We start from the raw sequence: 19,120 nt of genomic DNA, 5'->3' as shown, positions 1-19,120 counted from the left end.
TAAGGCAGTGTTGCAGGGATTCTGCACATACACAGAACTATGCGCAGGATTACGGGTCCTCTGTTAATAGGGACTAAGCCTTTGTACCACCATAGTGCCCACGACCGACTAGCTATAGTGTCTTAACTGCTCTCCGACTCACTCTCAGAGAAGCAAATGATTAGACACCCCAGAGCATAACACTCCCAGATCTCTCAGGAATTGCGATAACAAGATAACAAGACACACCCTTTCGCTCACACTCTTGTTCTTGTCCACAACAAAGTTTGACAGAGACACAAGATAGTTTAGAATATTTATTTGAACTAACTGGCTCTAAAATGCAGTATACGTGCCATAACAAGCAGGAAAATGCATAGTACAAATATCGTCAGCATAGCAGCTAGGCCATATATCATGAAGGGAGATGCCATAAAGAAAAGACAATTGAGAAAAGACTGTAGAGCCTAACCTCCCTCCCCTTGTTAGGAATAAGTGTTATTATAAAACAGAAGATCTCTGGGCTTTGTCAGCAGACCTCATACCTCAGCGTCTAGATGGTAGATCTATATCATAGGGACCACATTGCTCTTCTCAGAAAGATCCCTCTCCAAGTGTGTGCTCCCTTTGCTTGCATCCCCATAATAACAAAATGTGAGTTTCCAACACCAGCTGCATTGGTATGCTATGTCTAAGTGCTAGGGCCTGATCAGAACAGAATAACAAGGTGCATTGTTTATCGACCTTTCTCACAATGTTCAGAATAAATTCCAGGAACAGGGAGAGAACGAACACAGCGGACAGTTCTCATGTGAAAGGCACGGAAAACGTTGTTTGCAAAAATAAAGTCAGCTAGTAACAGCGCAAAGCTGTATAATGGCTGCGGGCTCATGCTAACTTAGTGTTGTCGACAATGTCCCCACCGGCCATATGACAGCATCTTACCGCACATCAACATATAGCCAATTAAGTGAGGAGAGACTCAGTCTCTGAAGTCTAGGGAAGGAATAAAATGTAAATATATATTGCAAAAATTCAAAAGGCGGGGTCTGAAATCATAAACCCTAATGAATGAAGTCATTGTCATTAAGACTCTAACCAAATAAAGCATACAGGACAATGTGCAAATTGGAATAATTCCAAGTTCAAAGTGAGCAGGAAGATCAATAGAGAAATAGACAGCATACCTAGTAGCAGAAAGTGTCCAACAAAAATCTGTCTCACCCCCAAAATCAGTGGTTTATATTCACTTGCATAGAATACTTTCCCGTTCTGCTAAATCATCATTGTGTGAGCAAAGAATTATATTCTCAGCAAATCAGAGCACAACTTTATAAAACAGGATATTGCCGTAGCCTCTAAGCGCTAAGCACTACCATTACATTAATATTGATTTTGTCCACTCTATTCTGTCCACTCTATGCTAATGTCACCCGGAGATGGCAGGACAAACTAGTTACATGAACAAAAGCAAACTGTTATGAATCAGTAGGGTTCACTGAGCTAGCGGAATGTCGTTGGGAAAGGACACATTATTGTGGCCATTCAGGAATGTTTTCTTTGATAACAGCAGGAACAACGTGTGTGGAAATTAACCAACATGACTCTGTGCGTCTGTGTGCTGCAGAAACAATGACCAGTGTTCCTGCTGGAGGAGTCCTCCATTTTGAACAAGATGGCTACAGGGCCTAAATGGAGGCCTAGTTAACATAAGCTAGAAAAACACTTTTGTCATAGCAAATTTGTTTCAAGTGCATTAGCACCGAACCATTGTGCATATCTAAATCTAAGAGTAAATCCATGCACAACACATGGTTAATGTATAAAAATAAAAAAATGCACAAAAATGTAAACACTAATAGCTAGTAGAAAGCGAAACGTGTGGTTAAACACTCTTGCCTGATGTAATGTCACTGAAATGATTAAGAGTTAAGAGAAGTGAACAAATGAAAATGACAGGAAACCAGGAGGGGCTGTAACCTTGCAATGTCTAGTCATCAGGGACGGTTTTGTGGTAATGTTTGCCCGGCTTATAAAGAGCGGAAATACAAAATGCTAATGAGTTATAGAAGAGCAGCCATGTATTCCCTCCTTCTGTTCCGCCATAGTTAATGCAGTTCATGGTTCGAATATATAAAACTCAGAAATAAAATAAATAATGAATAAAGACCTGCCAACCAGTCTCTGTGTCCTGCTGCTGGTATGTACGATAGATCTTATGTTAGCCGGCACGTAGGACGTGATTGCGTCATACCAAAGCCACGTCCTCTTCTCTGGCTCCTCAGCAGTACCTGAATGCATCAATTACCTATTTATCTCACTTGAAACCACTAACGCAGGCAGAACAGCGTACCTGTCCTACAAACGACCTTCAGAAAGCACCCTATCAAAACCCCCACCTTCATATCTCCTCTGCGGCACGCCCTTTCTCAATGTCGCTCCATTTGAATTGAGAGATCCTGGCCTCCAAACCCCATCACCAGCCCCTACCATCAGAAGCACTCCCACCCTACTGCAGCCTCACCAAACCCCTTCTCTGGGGCCTTCCATACCTGCAGACTCTCCTGGCAATCCTACTCCAGCTCCCCGGACTCAGAGGCACCTCCCCTTCCGCTCCTCACACTTGGATCGAACTACATTTCGAATATGTCTACTATTTATTTATTTATTTGAGAGTTTTATATAGCGCTAGCTAAACCAGAAGGTATCAGAGCGCTTTATAACAACACCGGAATGGAATACCTAAACAGTCGCATACACTTTCACCAACCAAATAGTTTGTGATAAGAGATGCCTCAACGCAGGTTGATAGGTTAAATTCTCTTTATTAGCATCCATCTACAGGTGCACAGCCACCGTCTCCTCAGCCAGTATCCAGCGGACTCAAGTGTTTGCCCAGGACACACGCTGGGTTCTGTATGATGCCCAGAGGGTCTGTTGTAATAAAGTAATGTCCATTTCAGGTGGTATCTTCATGTTTCTTTATTCAGGCAAGATGTTACACAGAGGGGGTCACCAGGAGCAGCCTCACTCCTGCTCAGCCCATCACCAAGTGACCCTCACACACACGAACATTCCATTCACTAACATTCTCTCACACGTACACTCAGGCTGAGCAGCAGCAGTATAACACATCCCCCTTCTGTGCAACGGAAAAGAAGGGAATCAAAAGGCATAAGAAACATTGCAAGAATACACGAGATGACAACATACTAAAGCATAGCATGAAACATTAAAGATGGAACATTCATGCAAAGAAAAGAAAACAAGGAGAGAGAAACATAACACAAGCAATGACTCATGCACACCATCCTCCTTTCTATCGCAAAGCAAGCCAACACACCCACACCACAGACCCTCGTCGCCAAAATGTAGTAAAAAGAAGGTCCAATCCAGGTAGTTTTCCATGTAGGTTTATTAAGGTAAGGAGTTACATAGGGGAGCCCCACCAGCAGCAGCCTCACTGCGGCTCAGCCCATCTCCAACTGACACTCACACACACGAACGTTCCATTCACCAGCATTCTCTCACACATACACAGGCTGAGCAGCAGCAGTATAGCAGGTTCCATGCATTACAAAACCATTAAAGGCCAAGTTCCAACAGTTTGTTCCACATCTTTGGGTAAATTGCTCACAGTAGACGGCCATTTTATTTGCTAGGTTCATTTTTTTCCCTTTAATTCTGGAAGGGTTTGGCGAGGTGAAGTTCAGTTAGGGACCACTTCTTTTTTTGTTAATCCATGTCTTCATTAGTTAGTGAGTGAGTGTCCGGCAGTGTGCATGTCGCTGTATCGTGCCAGTCAGTCATATCATTGTTGAATGTGGGTATGAACCTGCATCTGTGCCTGAGCACCACCAGGCTGCTTCTGGTTGCCTTTACAGACTGCATCCATGGGCTTCTCTTCCTCCTTCCTCCCCTCGCCCTTTTTCCCAGATCCTTCTCCGATATCTTCCTCCTTATCTCTTAGGCGTTTCTCCTCTCTTTTTCCTCCCTTTTCTCCGAGACGTTGCTTTCACAGAGAAGTCATTGTTGTCTACTTTGACCAGGGTTTGTCTACCTGTGTAACGTGCTGCACTGTTTGATTGTGCTTGTATTTCTGTTACTTGTTCTCTTTCTCATTGAGATTTTTTGATTGCTTTTTCTAAGGAGATTTTCACTCCTTCAGTGTTTCTCTCTCTAAAGCGCACTGACGTCGGCTTTGGAAGAGATGCTCCATATAAGACTGTTAAATGAGTGAGCGTAGGTGAGTGATTTCATCTGTGGCTTGGTGTCTTTGTGACCCTCCTGACTAGCTGGTAAGAGTGCAGATGCTTAAGATGGCTCTGCAGGTGAAAGATCAGGGGTGGTATAGCTTTAATCCTGAAGGGTAGCCCAGGAAGAACCAGAAGGCCACAACTAGATGCTCCTGTATGTTCCAGCCCCTTGACCTTACTGTGGGCCTGCATTTGTTTTTTGTCGACAACGACTGTGACTAGGATCTGTGATCTTGCTTACAATTTTCCAAGTAATAAAAGAAACGCCATGAAAGCCTGACCGAGACAGATGTGAAACGCGTAATCAGACAGATTATTTTAAGCCCTGAAGAAGTCCGGCAACGGACGAAACGCGTCGGCTATTCGCAACTATCAAAAAAAGAAAATAAAGAATAAAAACTGAATTAAAGAAAGAAAATCCAAGTCACAACTTTTGTGTGTCTTATCTGAACATTTGGGAAAACTAATACTTTGTTTATTTGTATGCTCGTTTTTAACAACTGTTTTGCAATAGTGTATAACTCTTGAAGGGTGCTGTCCAATTTCCAAAATTAGCCCAGAAAGTTTGCACTTGCTTAACCACAATGGGGTTGTTGTTCATACTGGTGTTTGCTTTCTTATATTTCCATTCAGAGATGTATTTCTGCAGAATTGTGGTAACCTCAGAGCAGATCCTAGGTATGCCATGAACCTGACTTGTGTGCCACTGATGGGTGGAGGTCAGCCCTCGGCCTAGCAGGCCACACTTGTTTCTGACCACAAACAAGTGTTTTTCCCTGGTTTTCTCCTACATGGCCACAAAGCTAGGTTTTGTTGTCACTGGTAATTTCTCCATGTGATGGGGAGCACTGACCACTCTAGGGATCAGAAGTCAATTATATTCTCATTTGACCACCACCCCTCCCCAGGGGTTGATGGCGGAGTATTTTACTGTTTATAAGTTGGTGTGTGCAGTCTTTATTGAGGTAATTTTTTTTTCAAAGGAACAGTTCTGGTCGCCTCTGTTTCACATGTAGTGATATACAATTACTAAAAAAGATAGACCAGGGAAAAAACTTGACCTTGCCAATATTTTGGCGTACACCTATACGAAGACATGAACTAAACAGATAATAAGCATTGGCAAAGCCAACAGGTCTAGCTATAATGTGCTAACGCATGTAAACACATCAGTTCGCAAATTCTTTTTTAAAGTGTTGCATTCACAAGTGGTGTATAAAACTATGTGAGGATTGAGCATATTTTTACATTGTAAATAGACCTTAATGTAGCCACTTATAGGACTTCATAGAAGGTGGAATGTTACACAAAATAGCCAACAACGCGAAGTGAGATGGAAATGCTCGACTGGATGGAATATATTTTAAAGAATTGGTAACAATAAGCAAGGCATACAATTGCACTGCCAAGCCAGACCCAAAAACTGAGAAAGGATATATGCAAGGAGAGCTGATAAATAGAGGAGGAGGCCTGAAGTAGGGTTGGGCGAAGAATTCCGCTCCATCAGTAGAGTTCGCAGAGTTTTTCCCGCTCAGCAGAGTTCCAAAAAGCTCCAGGAACTGATGCAGAGCTGAGTTTTTTTCTCTCAAGTGGCTCACCAATGTTAAGTTGGCGAGGGCCTGCGAGAAAAAAATAACACGCTAGATCTCTTCCTGGCGAGAAGTCTCAACGTGTGCGGTCACGTTGAGAAATCTGCTCCTCGCGTTGAGGAAGCTGCAGTTCGAGTAATGTCTACTAGAGTGGCAGAAAGCATCAGCGACCTCTGGCACGCCGCATAGTGCCGTTCGCACTGATTTTACAACGTGGGACAAAATCAGCGGTAAACATCAGTGCGAGTACCGCAACTGAACATACTCTGCCTCTTGCAGAGTCTTTCCAGCACTTCATGGAGTTAATATCCAGGAACTCCGCCCAGGCCTAGGAGTAAGAGGCCACAGACTGAACAATTTTGGTGCTGTTGACTAGCAATGGGGGTGTAAGATGCCATTCAAATAAAGGTAGGTTTAAATGTGGGCGGAGTTACAGTACAGGTCCTCAACAGTGAGGTCCCATTGCAGACACATAGAAGACTGAATAAGCGCATAGAACTGCAACGTCTTCGGCATGCCATCTCACTTCCGGAGAAAGCAAGGCATTGGGGAGCTGGGAAGCAGTGTAAATAGAAGTGGTGCCATTACTAAGGTGTGGGGGGGGGTTGTTGCTCCTCTGTGCCCCATATTTTCCTAATGGACTCTTCCTTTTACCTTGTAGAACATCATCAAGAAGGTTAGCGGCCAGAAGTTTGTGTACAAGTTTGTATCCTACCCTGACCCAGTTGCCATGGAGACAACAAAGGATGAGACCAGGCGACCAGAGACTTTGTGCGACCTCAGCCAACCGACCAATCCAGGAGATCCTGGTGCTGGCCTTCCTAAGATACCGCGTGGCACCTGCAAGAACAACCGCAATGAGTACATGCGTTCCGGTCTCTACTCCACCTTTACCATCCAGTCTTTGCAGCCGCCAAGCTTTGGCCGGCCTGTGGGGTTGACCCTTCCTCAAGCCAAGACCACTGCTCCGGAAGGGCCAATGCCTGGCGATTTAACTTTGGGGCCTCCGATTAGGGGGCCGTGTGCAGAGCCGGTGGCTCCTGAGGAGCAGAAGCCAAATACTGACCTCATCCCTCTGGAGATCCATATACAAGGGCCAGAAGAGGACGACCTCCCTCTCCAGGTATGTGATCTGTGTCCCCCGTCTCTCAGCACCTCTACTTCTCCCCTGCATGTATCTGGTATGCACTTTCCCCATCACCGCACCTTCTGTCTGCATTTGCATGAAACAATCCCTTTTCCCCAGCACTGCCCATTCTCCTCTGCATATGTGTGTTACATCTCTCCCACCACCGCATTTGCCTTCTGCTATTATTTGGTGTGCACATATTTCCCCAGCACTGCCCCCTCTTTCAGCCAGGTATCTGATGAGCACACCTCTCTACAATAACTGGCCCTCTTTTCTGCAGGTATCTGATGCGCACACATCTCTCTCAGCACCACCCCCTCTTTTCTGCAGATATCCAATGTTGCACACATCTATGCAAGCACTACCCCCTCTTTTCTGCAGGTATCTGATGTGCACACATCTCTACCAGCACTTCCACAGCCCCCCTTTTTCTGCAGGTATCTGATGTGCACACATCTCTCCCAGCACTGGCCTCTTCTCCTGCAGGTATCTGATGTGCACGCATCTCTCCTAGCACTACCCCCGTTTTCTGCAGGTATCTGATGTGCACACATCTCTCTCAGCACCACCCCCTCTTTTCTGCAGATTTCTAATGTTGCACACATCTCATTCAGCACTGGCCCTTTTCCTGCAGTTATCTGGTGTGCACACATCTCTCCCAGAACCACCCCCTCTTTTTTGCAGATATCCAGTGTTGCACACATCTATGCCAGCACTACCCACTCTTTTCTGCAGGTATCTGATATGCACACATCTCTCCCAGCACCACCCCCTCTTTTCTGCAGATATCCAATGTTGCACACATCTATGCCAGCACTACCACCTCTTTTCTGCAGGTATCTGATGTACACACATCTCTCCCAGCACTACCCCCACCCCCTTTCTGCAGGTATCTGAGGTGCACACCTCTCTCCCTCACTACCCCCCCCTTTTTTTACAGGTATTTGATCTGCACACATCTCTTCCAGCACTGACCCCTTTCCTGCAGTTATCTGGTGTGCACACATCTCTCCCAGAACCAGCCCCTTTGTTTTGCAGATATCCAATGTTGCACACATCTATGCCAGCACTACCCACTCTTTTCTGCAGGTATCTGATGTGCACACATCTCTACCAGCACTTCCACCACCCCCCTTTTTTCTGCAGGTATCTGATGTGCACACATCTCTCCCAGCACTGGCCTCTTTTCCTGCAGGTATCTGATGTGCACACATTTCTACCAGCACTGGCCTCTTCTCCTGCAGGTATCGAATGTGCACACATCTTTCCCAGCACTAACCCCCTTTTCTGCAGGTATCTGATGTGCACACATCTCTCCCAGCACCACCCCCTCTTTTCTGCAGATATCCAACGTTGCACACATCTATGCCAGCACTACCCCCTCTTTTCTGCAGGTATCTGATGTACACTCATCTCTCCCAGCACCACCCCACCCCCTTTCTGCAGGTATCTGATGTGCACACCTCTCTCCCACACTACCCCCCCCCTTTTTACAGGTATTTGGTGTGCACACATCTCTTTCAGCACTGACCCTTTTCCTGCAGGTATCTGATGTACACACATCTCTCCCAGCAGTACCCCACCCCCTTTCTGCAGGTATCTGATGTGCACACCTCTCTCCCACACTACCCCCACCCCCTTTTTTACAGGTATTTGATGTGCACACATCTCTCCCAGCACTGGCCCCTTTCCTGCAGGTATCTGATGTGCACACATCTCTCCCAGCACTGGCCCCTTTCCTGCAGGTATCTGATGTGCACACCTCTCTCCCACACTACCCCCTCCCCTTTTTTACAGGTATTTGATGTGCACACATCTCTCCCAGCACTGGCCCCTTTCCTGCAGGTATCTGATGTGCACACATCTCTCCCAGCACTGGCCCCTTTCCTGAAGGTATCTGATGTGCACACCTCTCTCCCACACTACCCCCACCCCTTTTTTACAGGTATTTGATGTGCACACATCTCTCCCAGCACTGGCCCCTTTCCTGCAGGTATCTGATGTGCACACATCTCTCCCAGCACTGGCCCCTTTCCTGCAGGTATCTGATGTGCACACCTCTCTCCCAGCATTGGTACCTTTCCTGCAGGTATCTGATGTGCACATATCTCTCCCAGCACTGGCCCCTTTCCTGCAGGTATCTGATGTGCACACATCTCTCCCAGCACTGGCCCCTTTCCTGCAGGTATCTGATGTGCACACTTCTCTCCCAGCACTGGCCCCTTTCCTGCAGGTATCTGATGTGCACACCTCTCTCCCAGCATTGGCACCTTTCCTGCAGGTATCTGATGTGCACATATCTCTCCCAGCACTGGCCCCTTTCCTGCAGGTATCTGATGTGCACACATCTCTCCCAGCACTGGCCCCTTTCCTGCAGGTATCTGATGTGCACACTTCTCTCCCAGCACTGGCCCCTTTCCTGCAGGTATCTGATGTACACACCTCTCTCCCAGCATTGGAACCTTTCCTGCAGGTATCTGATGTGCACATATCTCTCCCAGCACTGGCCCCTTTCCTGCAGGTAACTGAGGTGCACACCTCTCTCCCAGCATTGGCACCTTTCCTGCAGGTATCTGAGGTGCACACCTCTCTTCCAGCATTGGCCCCTTTCCTTTCCTGCAGGTATCTGATGTGCACACATCTCTCCCAGCACTGGCCCCTTTCCTGCAGGTATCTGATGTGCACACATCTCTCCCAGCACTGGCCCTTTTCCTGCAGGTATCTGATGTGCACACCTCTCTCCCAGCATTGGCACCTTTCCTGCAGGTATCTGATGTGCACATATCTCTCCTGGCCCCTTTCCTGCAGGTATCTGAGGTGCACACCTCTCTTCCAGCATTGGCCCCTTTCCTTTCCTGCAGGTATCTGATGTGCACACATCTCTCCCAGCACTGGCCCCTTTCCTGCAGGTATCCCATGGAAGGTAACCCAATCCATATCTCCCTGTTATTTATGTTTGCCCTCTTGCTTCGACAAAGCATCTCTCTTTTCCAGGGCTCGAGTCGGGGTACCACGCGGGTGGACGGCGTCCCCCCACTTATTTTACCGGGGGGATGCCATCCCCCCTGCCTAACAGCTGGACTTCACTCTTTGGCCTCTCTGGGACGAGGGGCTCGGCACCTTTCGGGTCGTCACTTCCTGTTGTGACGTCACTTCCGGTGACAGCGTCCCCCCACTTCTTTTTTTAGGACTTGTGCCCTGCTCTTTTCCTTCTTAGCTGTTCTGGTGTTTGCATTTATCTCGGCTGGAGGTCACACAGTGCGACAACCGTAATGACCCACCGAAGGGTTCACTTCCGGGCGATCTGGGTGTTGAGCTCTGGGTTAAACTTTCATTGCTGAATCCAGTCCCATCTCAAATGCTAAGCGAGACCCATTGGGACTAAAAATACTTTTCATAGTACATCTACCTCCTGCGCTTATCATTTTAACAGTGGGCGGCGGCCCCACACATTTTTGCAGTTCCAACCCTCTTAAAATGTGGAGGGGTTAAAAGCGAACCCCCACTCTTGCCAGGATATCAGTGGTCCTTTATTGTAATTGTATTTATATAGCGCTTACTACCCTTGACGAGGCGTCCAAGCGCTGTATGGCGAGTAGCACGCGACTCTGGAGCCTAAGGTTAGTTGCTAATCCAGTTTATGAGATAAAATGGATGTCGCTGTGTACTGCCCTCGGCCATTTATTAATTAACTAGAGGTGGGCGAGCCAGCAACTTTAAGAGCTGAGCTGTGGGTCTGCCCGAGCCGAGCCCTCAAAATGATTGCTTTGTAAATTGTACATCAAACATCACTTAAAATATTATAAAGTCTCTTCAGAAATCAAAAAAGTGTAGTCCTTTAACATGTGGAAATGTTGACATTAATTCGCTCATTACAGCATTGAACTGAGAAGTACTTATTTGGCCAGCTTTTAAACCTGAACCATTCGTGAACTAAGAGGCAAGAGAGTTGTCATGCAAACCCTGCACTTGGCCCAGATTATTACAGAGCAACATTATAAAAATCAAATAAAATAGGTTTTTGTACAACTGGAATTCTTAACTCACATATTTGAAAGGGCTTTCTTTCTTGATAATGAAAAAAAGGAGTTTTGAATAAATGAAATATATGCCTAAGGTCACACAATTTAAGCAGGGAAGCTGTGGTTTAGCCAGGTAGTCTGCTTTAACTTTGTACAAATCAGCCATTAAATGGAACCTATTCGTCTTTTGTTATGTCAAGGCTTTGGCTTAACCTCTTCGTCAACTTGTCTGCAGTTTGTATATAGACCAACTCGACCCAAAGGGGTTGGAGCACTTTACATGAGCACTAGTTACATTACTCAAGGACACATTCATTTTATATAGGTATAAAGAGATTTAAGTGATTTGCCCAGAATCACAGGATGTTGAGCATGTGCCGAGACTCGAAGCTGGTTCCCCAGTTCCACAGTCTGCAGCTCTGGCTGTAATTCTACATTCTGAGTAGATGGTGGGTGGCAGGCAGAAGCCACAGGACAGAGCAGCTCGGTATGGGCTTGAGGTTCCAACAGGACCTTGAGCAGAGCCAGGCTTCAGGCTCGAGCCTGGTTCACGTTTTCAGCGGCTTGACCACCTCTAGTATTAACTTTGCATTCATGTGTGCAGGGCATAAGTCTTAAAAAAAGAAGTGGGGGGACTAACCTGGTTAATCAGTATGCAAGTGGCATCGCAGCACGTGGCATCACAGCGCGTGACATTGCAGCGTGTGACATCACAGCATGTGACATCACAGGAACTGGCATCACAATAAGTGACATTAGATCTTAAGCCCTCAAATATATGTTTATTTACAACAAGGGGTGGTGAGGGACAGAGTCTCTGAATTAAACAGAAAGCTCTCACCCAGTCAAGAGATCAGGGCTAGATCCAACACCGTTTTTTAGCTCACTGCACCATCCCAGTTTCAGAACCTGGCTGTATGCAAATTAGTCTGTTCCTGTCCCAGTGCATGATGGGAACAGGGCAAACTAAACTACATAAGCCAATTCTTACACTGGGAAGGAAACAAGCTCCCGGGGACCGGTTTCTGGCATTACAGCCGTCTTCGGCCCGGTTTGCTTGAATCCTGATGGTGCAATGAGCAAGGGTCTCACATCTGAGAATACCCTTCCACGCATAGGGTGGACAAAAATATTTACAACAAGGGGTGGTGAGGGACAGAGTCTCTGAATTAAACAGAAAGCTCTCACCCAGTCAAGAGATCAGGGCTAGATCCAACACCGTTTTTTAGCTCACTGCACCATCCCAGTTTCAGAACCTGGCTGTATGCAAATTAGTCTGTTCCTGTCCCAGTGCATGATGGGAACAGGGCAAACTAAACTACATAAGCCAATTCTTACACTGGGAAGGAAACAAGCTCCCGGGGACCGGTTTCTGGCATTACAGCCGTCTTCGGCCCGGTTTGCTTGAATCCTGATGGTGCAATGAGCAAGGGTCTCACATCTGAGAATACCCTTCCACGCTTAGGGTGGACAAAAATATTTACAACAAGGGGTGGTGAGGGACAGAGTCTCTGAATTAAACAGAAAGCTCTCACCCAGTCAAGAGATCAGGGCTAGATCCAACACCGTTTTTTAGCTCACTGCACCATCCCAGTTTCAGAACCTGGCTGTATGCAAATTAGTCTGTTCCTGTCCCAGTGCATGATGGGAACAGGGCAAACTAAACTACATAAGCCAATTCTTACACTGGGAAGGAAACAAGCTCCCGGGGACCGGTTTCTGGCATTACAGCCGTCTTCGGCCCGGTTTGCTTGAATCCTGATGGTGCAATGAGCAAGGGTCTCACATCTGAGAATACCCTTCCACGCTTAGGGTGGACAAAAATATTTACAACAAGGGGTGGTGAGGGACAGAGTCTCTGCATATAGCCAGGTTCTGAGCTGGGGTGGGGCAGTGAGATAAATAACGGTGATGGATCAAGCCCTGATCTTTGGACTGGGTAAGAGTGGTCTGCTCAATTCAGACACTCTGTTCATCACCACCCCCTTTTCTAAATCGTTTTTGGCCACTATAGGTGTGGCAGGGTATACTCAGACATGAGTCCCTTTCTCACTGCTCCATCAGGATTCAAGCAAGCCGGGCCGAAGACGGCTGAAATGCCAGAAACCGGTCCCCGGTAGCTTGTCTCCTTTCTGGTGAAGAATTGGCTTGGTAGTTTAGTCTGCCCTGTTCCCATGATGCACTGGGCCAGGGACAGACTGATTTGCATATAGCCAGGTTCTGAGCTGGGGTGGGGCAGTGAGATAAATAACGGTGATGGATCAAGCCCTGATCTTTGGACTGGGTAAGAGTGGTCTGCTCAATTCAGACACTCTGTTCATCACCACCCCCTTTTCTAAATCGTTTTTGGCCACTATAGGTGTGGCAGGGTATACTCAGACATGAGTCCCTTTCTCACTGCTCCATCAGGATTCAAGCAAGCCGGGCCGAAGACGGCTGAAATGCCAGAAACCGGTCCCCGGTAGCTTGTCTCCTTTCTGGTGAAGAATTGGCTTGGTAGTTTAGTCTGCCCTGTTCCCATGATGCACTGGGCCAGGGACAGACTGATTTGCATATAGCCAGGTTCTGAGCTGGGGTGGGGCAGTGAGATAAATAACGGTGATGGATCAAGCCCTGATCTTTGGACTGGGTAAGAGTGGTCTGCTCAATTCAGACACTCTGTTCATCACCACCCCCTTTTCTAAATCCTCACATATATGTTTAGCAGGTGGATCATGAGCAGATTTGAGCACATTTCGAGTATACACGCAAACCCTCATGATTTAGGCAGAAGATTCACACTTTTGTGCGCTACGCATAGAACAATGTTGCATTTTGTCAGCGTTAAGCTTTCTCTAGCCATAGTGTTTTAAAAGAAATAGTGATATTTAAATTATTACAACGCCTCCTCAGGGGTAGTAAGCGCTATATAAATGCTATTTATTTTGTGCAACAACTGTGTAAGACCAACACATCTGACATTCTTCCAGTGCATGCATATCTCTTAAACGAGCCTGAACAAAGTGAAAAGCTACCTCTCAAGTATGTGTGAAGTGCTAACAAGGTGCGAGCCTTTGTTTCCCCTCTGCTGCATTTGCATCAGGTATGAGGCTCCTGACTGCTGCCAGCCAGGAGACTCCAACAAAAGAAGGTCTGATGACCCCTGAGATTCGGCCTTTGTTATGGCCGAGTATCCCAGCAGGAGTCAGAAATAAGAGAGCCCGTCCCCGCCTGCACGATGTTGTGATCGAAACCAGACAACAATGAGCAGGCGCTGCTGAAAGTGTCCCGGTGTTTGCAAATTACACCGGGAGGAGTTCAGCATCTTTTTTAGTGGGGCTCAACTTCTTGGCAGGGTGGTCGGCGTCCACCCGGGGAAAAAAGTGGGGGGGACGCCGTCCACCCGCGTGCAACCCATGCTCGTGCCCTGCATGACTGGCTCTTGAGAAGCTCGCTACACGAAGGCCTCGATGTTCTGTAACCCTTCCTCTGGGTCTAGACTGTGGAGGCAACTGCAGGTTAATGAACCAGAGGATGTCTTTCCAAAAGCACCCCTTTAGGCACCCTTAGCCTGGGTTCTGTGATGTTGCTGAATTTGTATTTGCTCCTTGGTGAAGACATTTTCAGAACACATGACCTAATCTAGAGGGAGGGCGTAGCACGTGCGCTGGAAATTGATATCGCTCAACCGCCACCATCCAGCAGGCCCTGCTGAGCGTAGATTTCTTGCTAGTGTTGATCACAATCTTCTGTGATGGGCACTCCATTTGCACTTCTCTTGAAAGGTCACAAGATAGACTCCATCTTGTACATGAGACGCTATCATGTAGATCCCATCTTCACGGGGTGGATGTGGCCACAACCTCATATCTAGTATAAGCAGTTAAGAGAATATGCAGATTAGCTTTAATATTTTGTGGGGGGGATGCACATGTAGGTAGTTAATGGTGTCAACTCTGTTGTGCAGACAAATTCTAGCACCAGTCTTTTCTTTATTTTTGTTAAGTTCGTTTGTTTCTGGAGCTTGAAGTGCCACTGAGTGGCCAATACCAAATGAATTCATAAGCTGGGGACCACTGGACAAAGGGAAGTCAGTCTGATTTAGTACTAGTGCGCTAACTTCATCTTTCTGATCCTCATGGAGTCCATCTGTAGCGGACATTTTGTGTGAGGGGAATTCCAAAGCTATAAGCGTTGTGATTCCAGGGTTCTCCCTTCCAGACGTGCCACGGGGGAGTAGCTCCAGGTAGTCCAGGCGTTGATACTTCGCTAGTGTAGACTGAATTCTTTCATTGGGTTGTTGGGAGCACAGCTCGAGTATGGCCTTATGAGAGAGTTTGAGTACAGAAATCTGCATTCTTTTAAACCCGGAGCCAGAACATAGATTTCAAGACCTCCAAAGATAAGACGGGCACGCAGTTCAGATTCTACTTGGAATTTTTATGTTTATTTTCTTGAAGGCTAACCATGGGAGAGGGAGGGGGTTGGCGTGTTGGGACCAACACATGAGCAATTAACATCTGAGTTTTCAATGGGCTGAGTGAGGGCATTGCTTCACAACTAGAACTTGATGTTACTTAAACAGATGATTACGCTTCTCCTGTACATGCTAAGGTGCATGTGTAGAGTATTTGTAAACTGTAGAGTCATGTTTCATTAGTCCACACGTCTATGTAAGTAAAGGTTAGTCCAGATCACCCTATAACTTCATAAAGGAGAAAGACGCCTTGTAATTGAATTTATATAGCGCTTAGTATCCCTTATGAGGCATCAAAGCGCTTTTTGGCGAGTAGGACAGACCTCCAGAACCCCCAAAAAATTTGTGGTGAATTAGTATAGGGAAATATGAAAGTAATTTGAGAGGTGGACATGTGAGCTTGTTTTTTTGTTGAAAAAGGATAGTTCAGGGATAGAAGAGGGAACGTTTTGCAGATGAGGTATTGAAGCGGTTTTTGGTGAGTAGCACCCTATGAATTAATAGAGACGTAGATGTTTCAGCTTCTTAGTTCACCAACTAACAATTTGGTTATACTTTCAAAGTCTATTATATTCTTCTCACTTTTGTCTGCATCTGTCCTAGCTCTTTCAAGCCCAACACATTATTGACCATTCATGCCTTTCTAAAGTCTTTTCTCTACCACACTTCTCTTGCCCCCATTGTGTACTCTTGTAATTCATTACAGACGTTCTACTGGGCTGTGATTCAACTCAGATTGAATGCCTTTTTGATAGGCTGGCAAGAAGTATTTGGTTCATTGACCTTCTACATCTGTCGCACGAGCCTCAGAGCTCACCAATAACTACTCCCAATTGTGAGTGTCCAATCCTTACACATCAGGAACCTCTGCTTTCAACAGCCTTCCTCCTGAGCACAACCGAGTTATTCATCTTTTTCTTTTTTTTAAGTTTTATATATGGCGAACTTGACCTGAAGGTATTGTAGCGCTTTACATGAGCACCAGTTACTTTACACAAGGAAACATTAATGTTTGGCAGGCACGGGATATTAAGTGACTTGCCCAGAATCACAGGATGTTGAGCCAACGCTGACAGTTGAACCTGGTTCCCCGGCTTCAACGTCGGCAGCTCTGGCCCTACGCAGCTTTCCCAGCTGAGTATCAACTGAGCTGGACACATGCTGGACAATCTTCTACCATAAAGACATATCAGGCAAAGTGGAAAGGGTTCGTATTATGTGTCTGTAGCATTGGCAACATCCGATAACCTCACATTCACATAAGATGCCCCCTTATCTGACACATATTTCATAGCCTGGCCTAAAATACAGTTCGGTGAAGGGCCGTCTTTCAGCGATATCCTGATTTAGTCAGTCTTTGAAGACAATATGTCTCTTCTCTCACAGGATTGTCAAAGAGTTTAGTGTGCTTTCCAGAGCTTCTCCCCAACTATGTCTCTGTCTCCTTTCAAGTGGGGTCTTAATACAGTTCTGCCTCAACTAATGAAAAGCCCGTTTGGACCAATCCGCCGGAAGGAGCTCAAACGTATCCTGGAAGGTAACAATAATGCTTATGTTCACGTCCGCCAGGAGAACAAGTTAAATCGAGACTGTCACCATAAAAGAGCTCTTAGGTTCCATCATAAAGATGGCGGGTTTCAGGTAACGATTGCCAGGTTAATCACAAAGGTTCAGTAATATTTTACCTAAGTTAATAGACAATCTTTAGGCCTTTTTCGTCGACTCTTACCTCTGCAGCAAAGAGATCTCTGCATTACTGGATATTTGCCAACGTCTGAAATTATATGTGGCAAGAACAAAGTGTTTCATTCTTGTACATCAACAGTTTGCAGCCTGGGGCAGCCTTTACCCAGTTGACCTTCTTAAGAAGTAGAAGATTGCAAAGAAGATATCGCCTTCTGTCACAACATAGCCTATCGCCCTCGATGAGAACGAATAACTACTCTTTTGATGGGGGGGGGGGGGCCTAGCAGCAACGGTTGTCTTTTTAACGCGAGGGTACCTGTTTTTGACATTGGCTGAGAGCATATGGAAAAGCCAACCTACGTTCATGCAACACTACTGTGTTGAAACAGAAGTTGCTAGCTGGCCAGCATTGGGTAGGTGGTTCTCCACAATCTGCTCAAATAGGGTGAGCCCGCTTTCCCACCTACTGCTGTATTCAATCGGATATGGATGTTTTTCTTCTGCTGGCTATTTTGATTCAAGCATATAAATCTGTGAACAAACCAATGGTGTAGAAGAAACCATTTACTTATACCTACAGTTCTTCAGTGTGGTATCTTTCATAGAGTTTTATGCATCCCGCCCTCCGCCCATAATCAGAGGCTTGTTTTTTTTATTCTTTTACACGTTCGCTTCGAAATCTAAGCTGTGGTGGCCTTGGAAGAAATGTTGAGAGCACATTCACTGCATTAGATGATGTTTTGCTGCTTTTTAATCAGCTGAATATACTGTTAAAACTCTATTTTGTGGCCTTCCAGGCATGTTAATATCATTTAGTGCTGCTGTAAAGTACTATAAACTCCCAGTTTGATATCAAGGCTGGAGAACTGTAGTTACCAGCACGTAACGTATTCAAATTCATCTTTCTCTTGTCTCCTATAATGTTCCAGGAAGGAACAGGGGCTTCGCTTAGTCGGCAAGATTCGGGGATGTGAATCGCAAATTACAATTCTAAAAAACAGTATGCCGAAGAGAGGAGGATGACCAAGGTTTGGGATGCGCTGTTCCCATGAGGAACAGGTTCAATACTTATTTGCATTAGTTGGGCCTCTGTCTAAGTTCCTTTTTAAAAAATATAAATAAATAACCAATTCAAACCTTATGTCAAACGAGAACAATGAGAAAAAACAAAAAAAGGGCATAGAATACTCGAATTAGGGCCCCCAGACCCAACTCTCAAGTCAAGAATGCGTTTATTTGGGTGGGTCGGACACCCCAAATACCCCCCTGAACCTTAGCCCCTGAGAAGGAATACTAATCATCTTTATCAGAGGATTCTCTTGATGACTCCCATATAGTATGTTGGCCGCCCTATATTTTTTGAATGTCTTCTGTTATACTTAGCCGTATTCCAACAATTTGTCAATGTAATCTTTCCCAAATCCTCAAGACTCCTTTCTTTGTGGCAGAGTCTCCAAAGGCACCTGGTTTAACACATTTTAAGATGACTATTAGCCAGGAATAGGTCATATTCCCTTGCCCTGAAAATTAATTTGCAGTTTCATTATTTTGCTGTGACCATATTTAAAACCTGTTGTGTTTACCTCTTGAACATTAGTGTCCTACGTCTTCGACAGATCAGTATAATGCAGCACTTGCTCTCCCCTCTACGACGACTCTATAGTGCACACTCCCAAAGTTCATAAAGTGCTGTAAAGCATGCGACAAGTGTGTCTCCAGCGATGGAAAAAAAAATCACATTTATTGCGTTCAATAAAGTGGTAAATAAGATTTTCCTTTGTCGACGCGGATGATTTTCTTTTTTTCTGGAGTGAACATTCTCCTTGCTATCTTTCATGTCCTGTCTTCATTCCCCTTTGGAAACACTGTTAATGATGCAAAATGCCTAAACAAGGCAGTACCAGGAAGCCACTCTTCATTGAAAAAACATCATTATTTTCCATGAGTTTCTTGCATTGACCCCAAATCACTGTGTTTCAGCTTCTTTGATTTTGATGTGATCT

The 19,120-nt window shown here is 45.8% G+C and overlaps 1 protein-coding gene across 1 annotated transcript in view; it reads left to right on the top strand.

The window, feature by feature from the left end:
* Nucleotides 1–19,120, top strand: part of ELK1 (ETS transcription factor ELK1) — a 146,357-nt gene that overhangs the window by 66,283 nt on the left and 60,954 nt on the right. The window contains exon 3 of the mRNA XM_086940431.1: nt 6,486–6,947. Coding sequence (XP_086796557.1) covers nt 6,486–6,947 — 462 coding nt within the window. The remainder of the gene's footprint in view (nt 1–6,485; nt 6,948–19,120) is intronic.

Source organism: Lissotriton vulgaris, chromosome 10 (genome assembly GCF_964263255.1).
Source record: "Lissotriton vulgaris chromosome 10, aLisVul1.2, whole genome shotgun sequence".
Classification (NCBI taxonomy): domain Eukaryota; kingdom Metazoa; phylum Chordata; class Amphibia; order Caudata; family Salamandridae; genus Lissotriton; species Lissotriton vulgaris.
The sequence above is the reverse complement of the archived record's forward strand: the minus strand, read 5'-3'. Positions and strand labels throughout refer to the sequence as shown.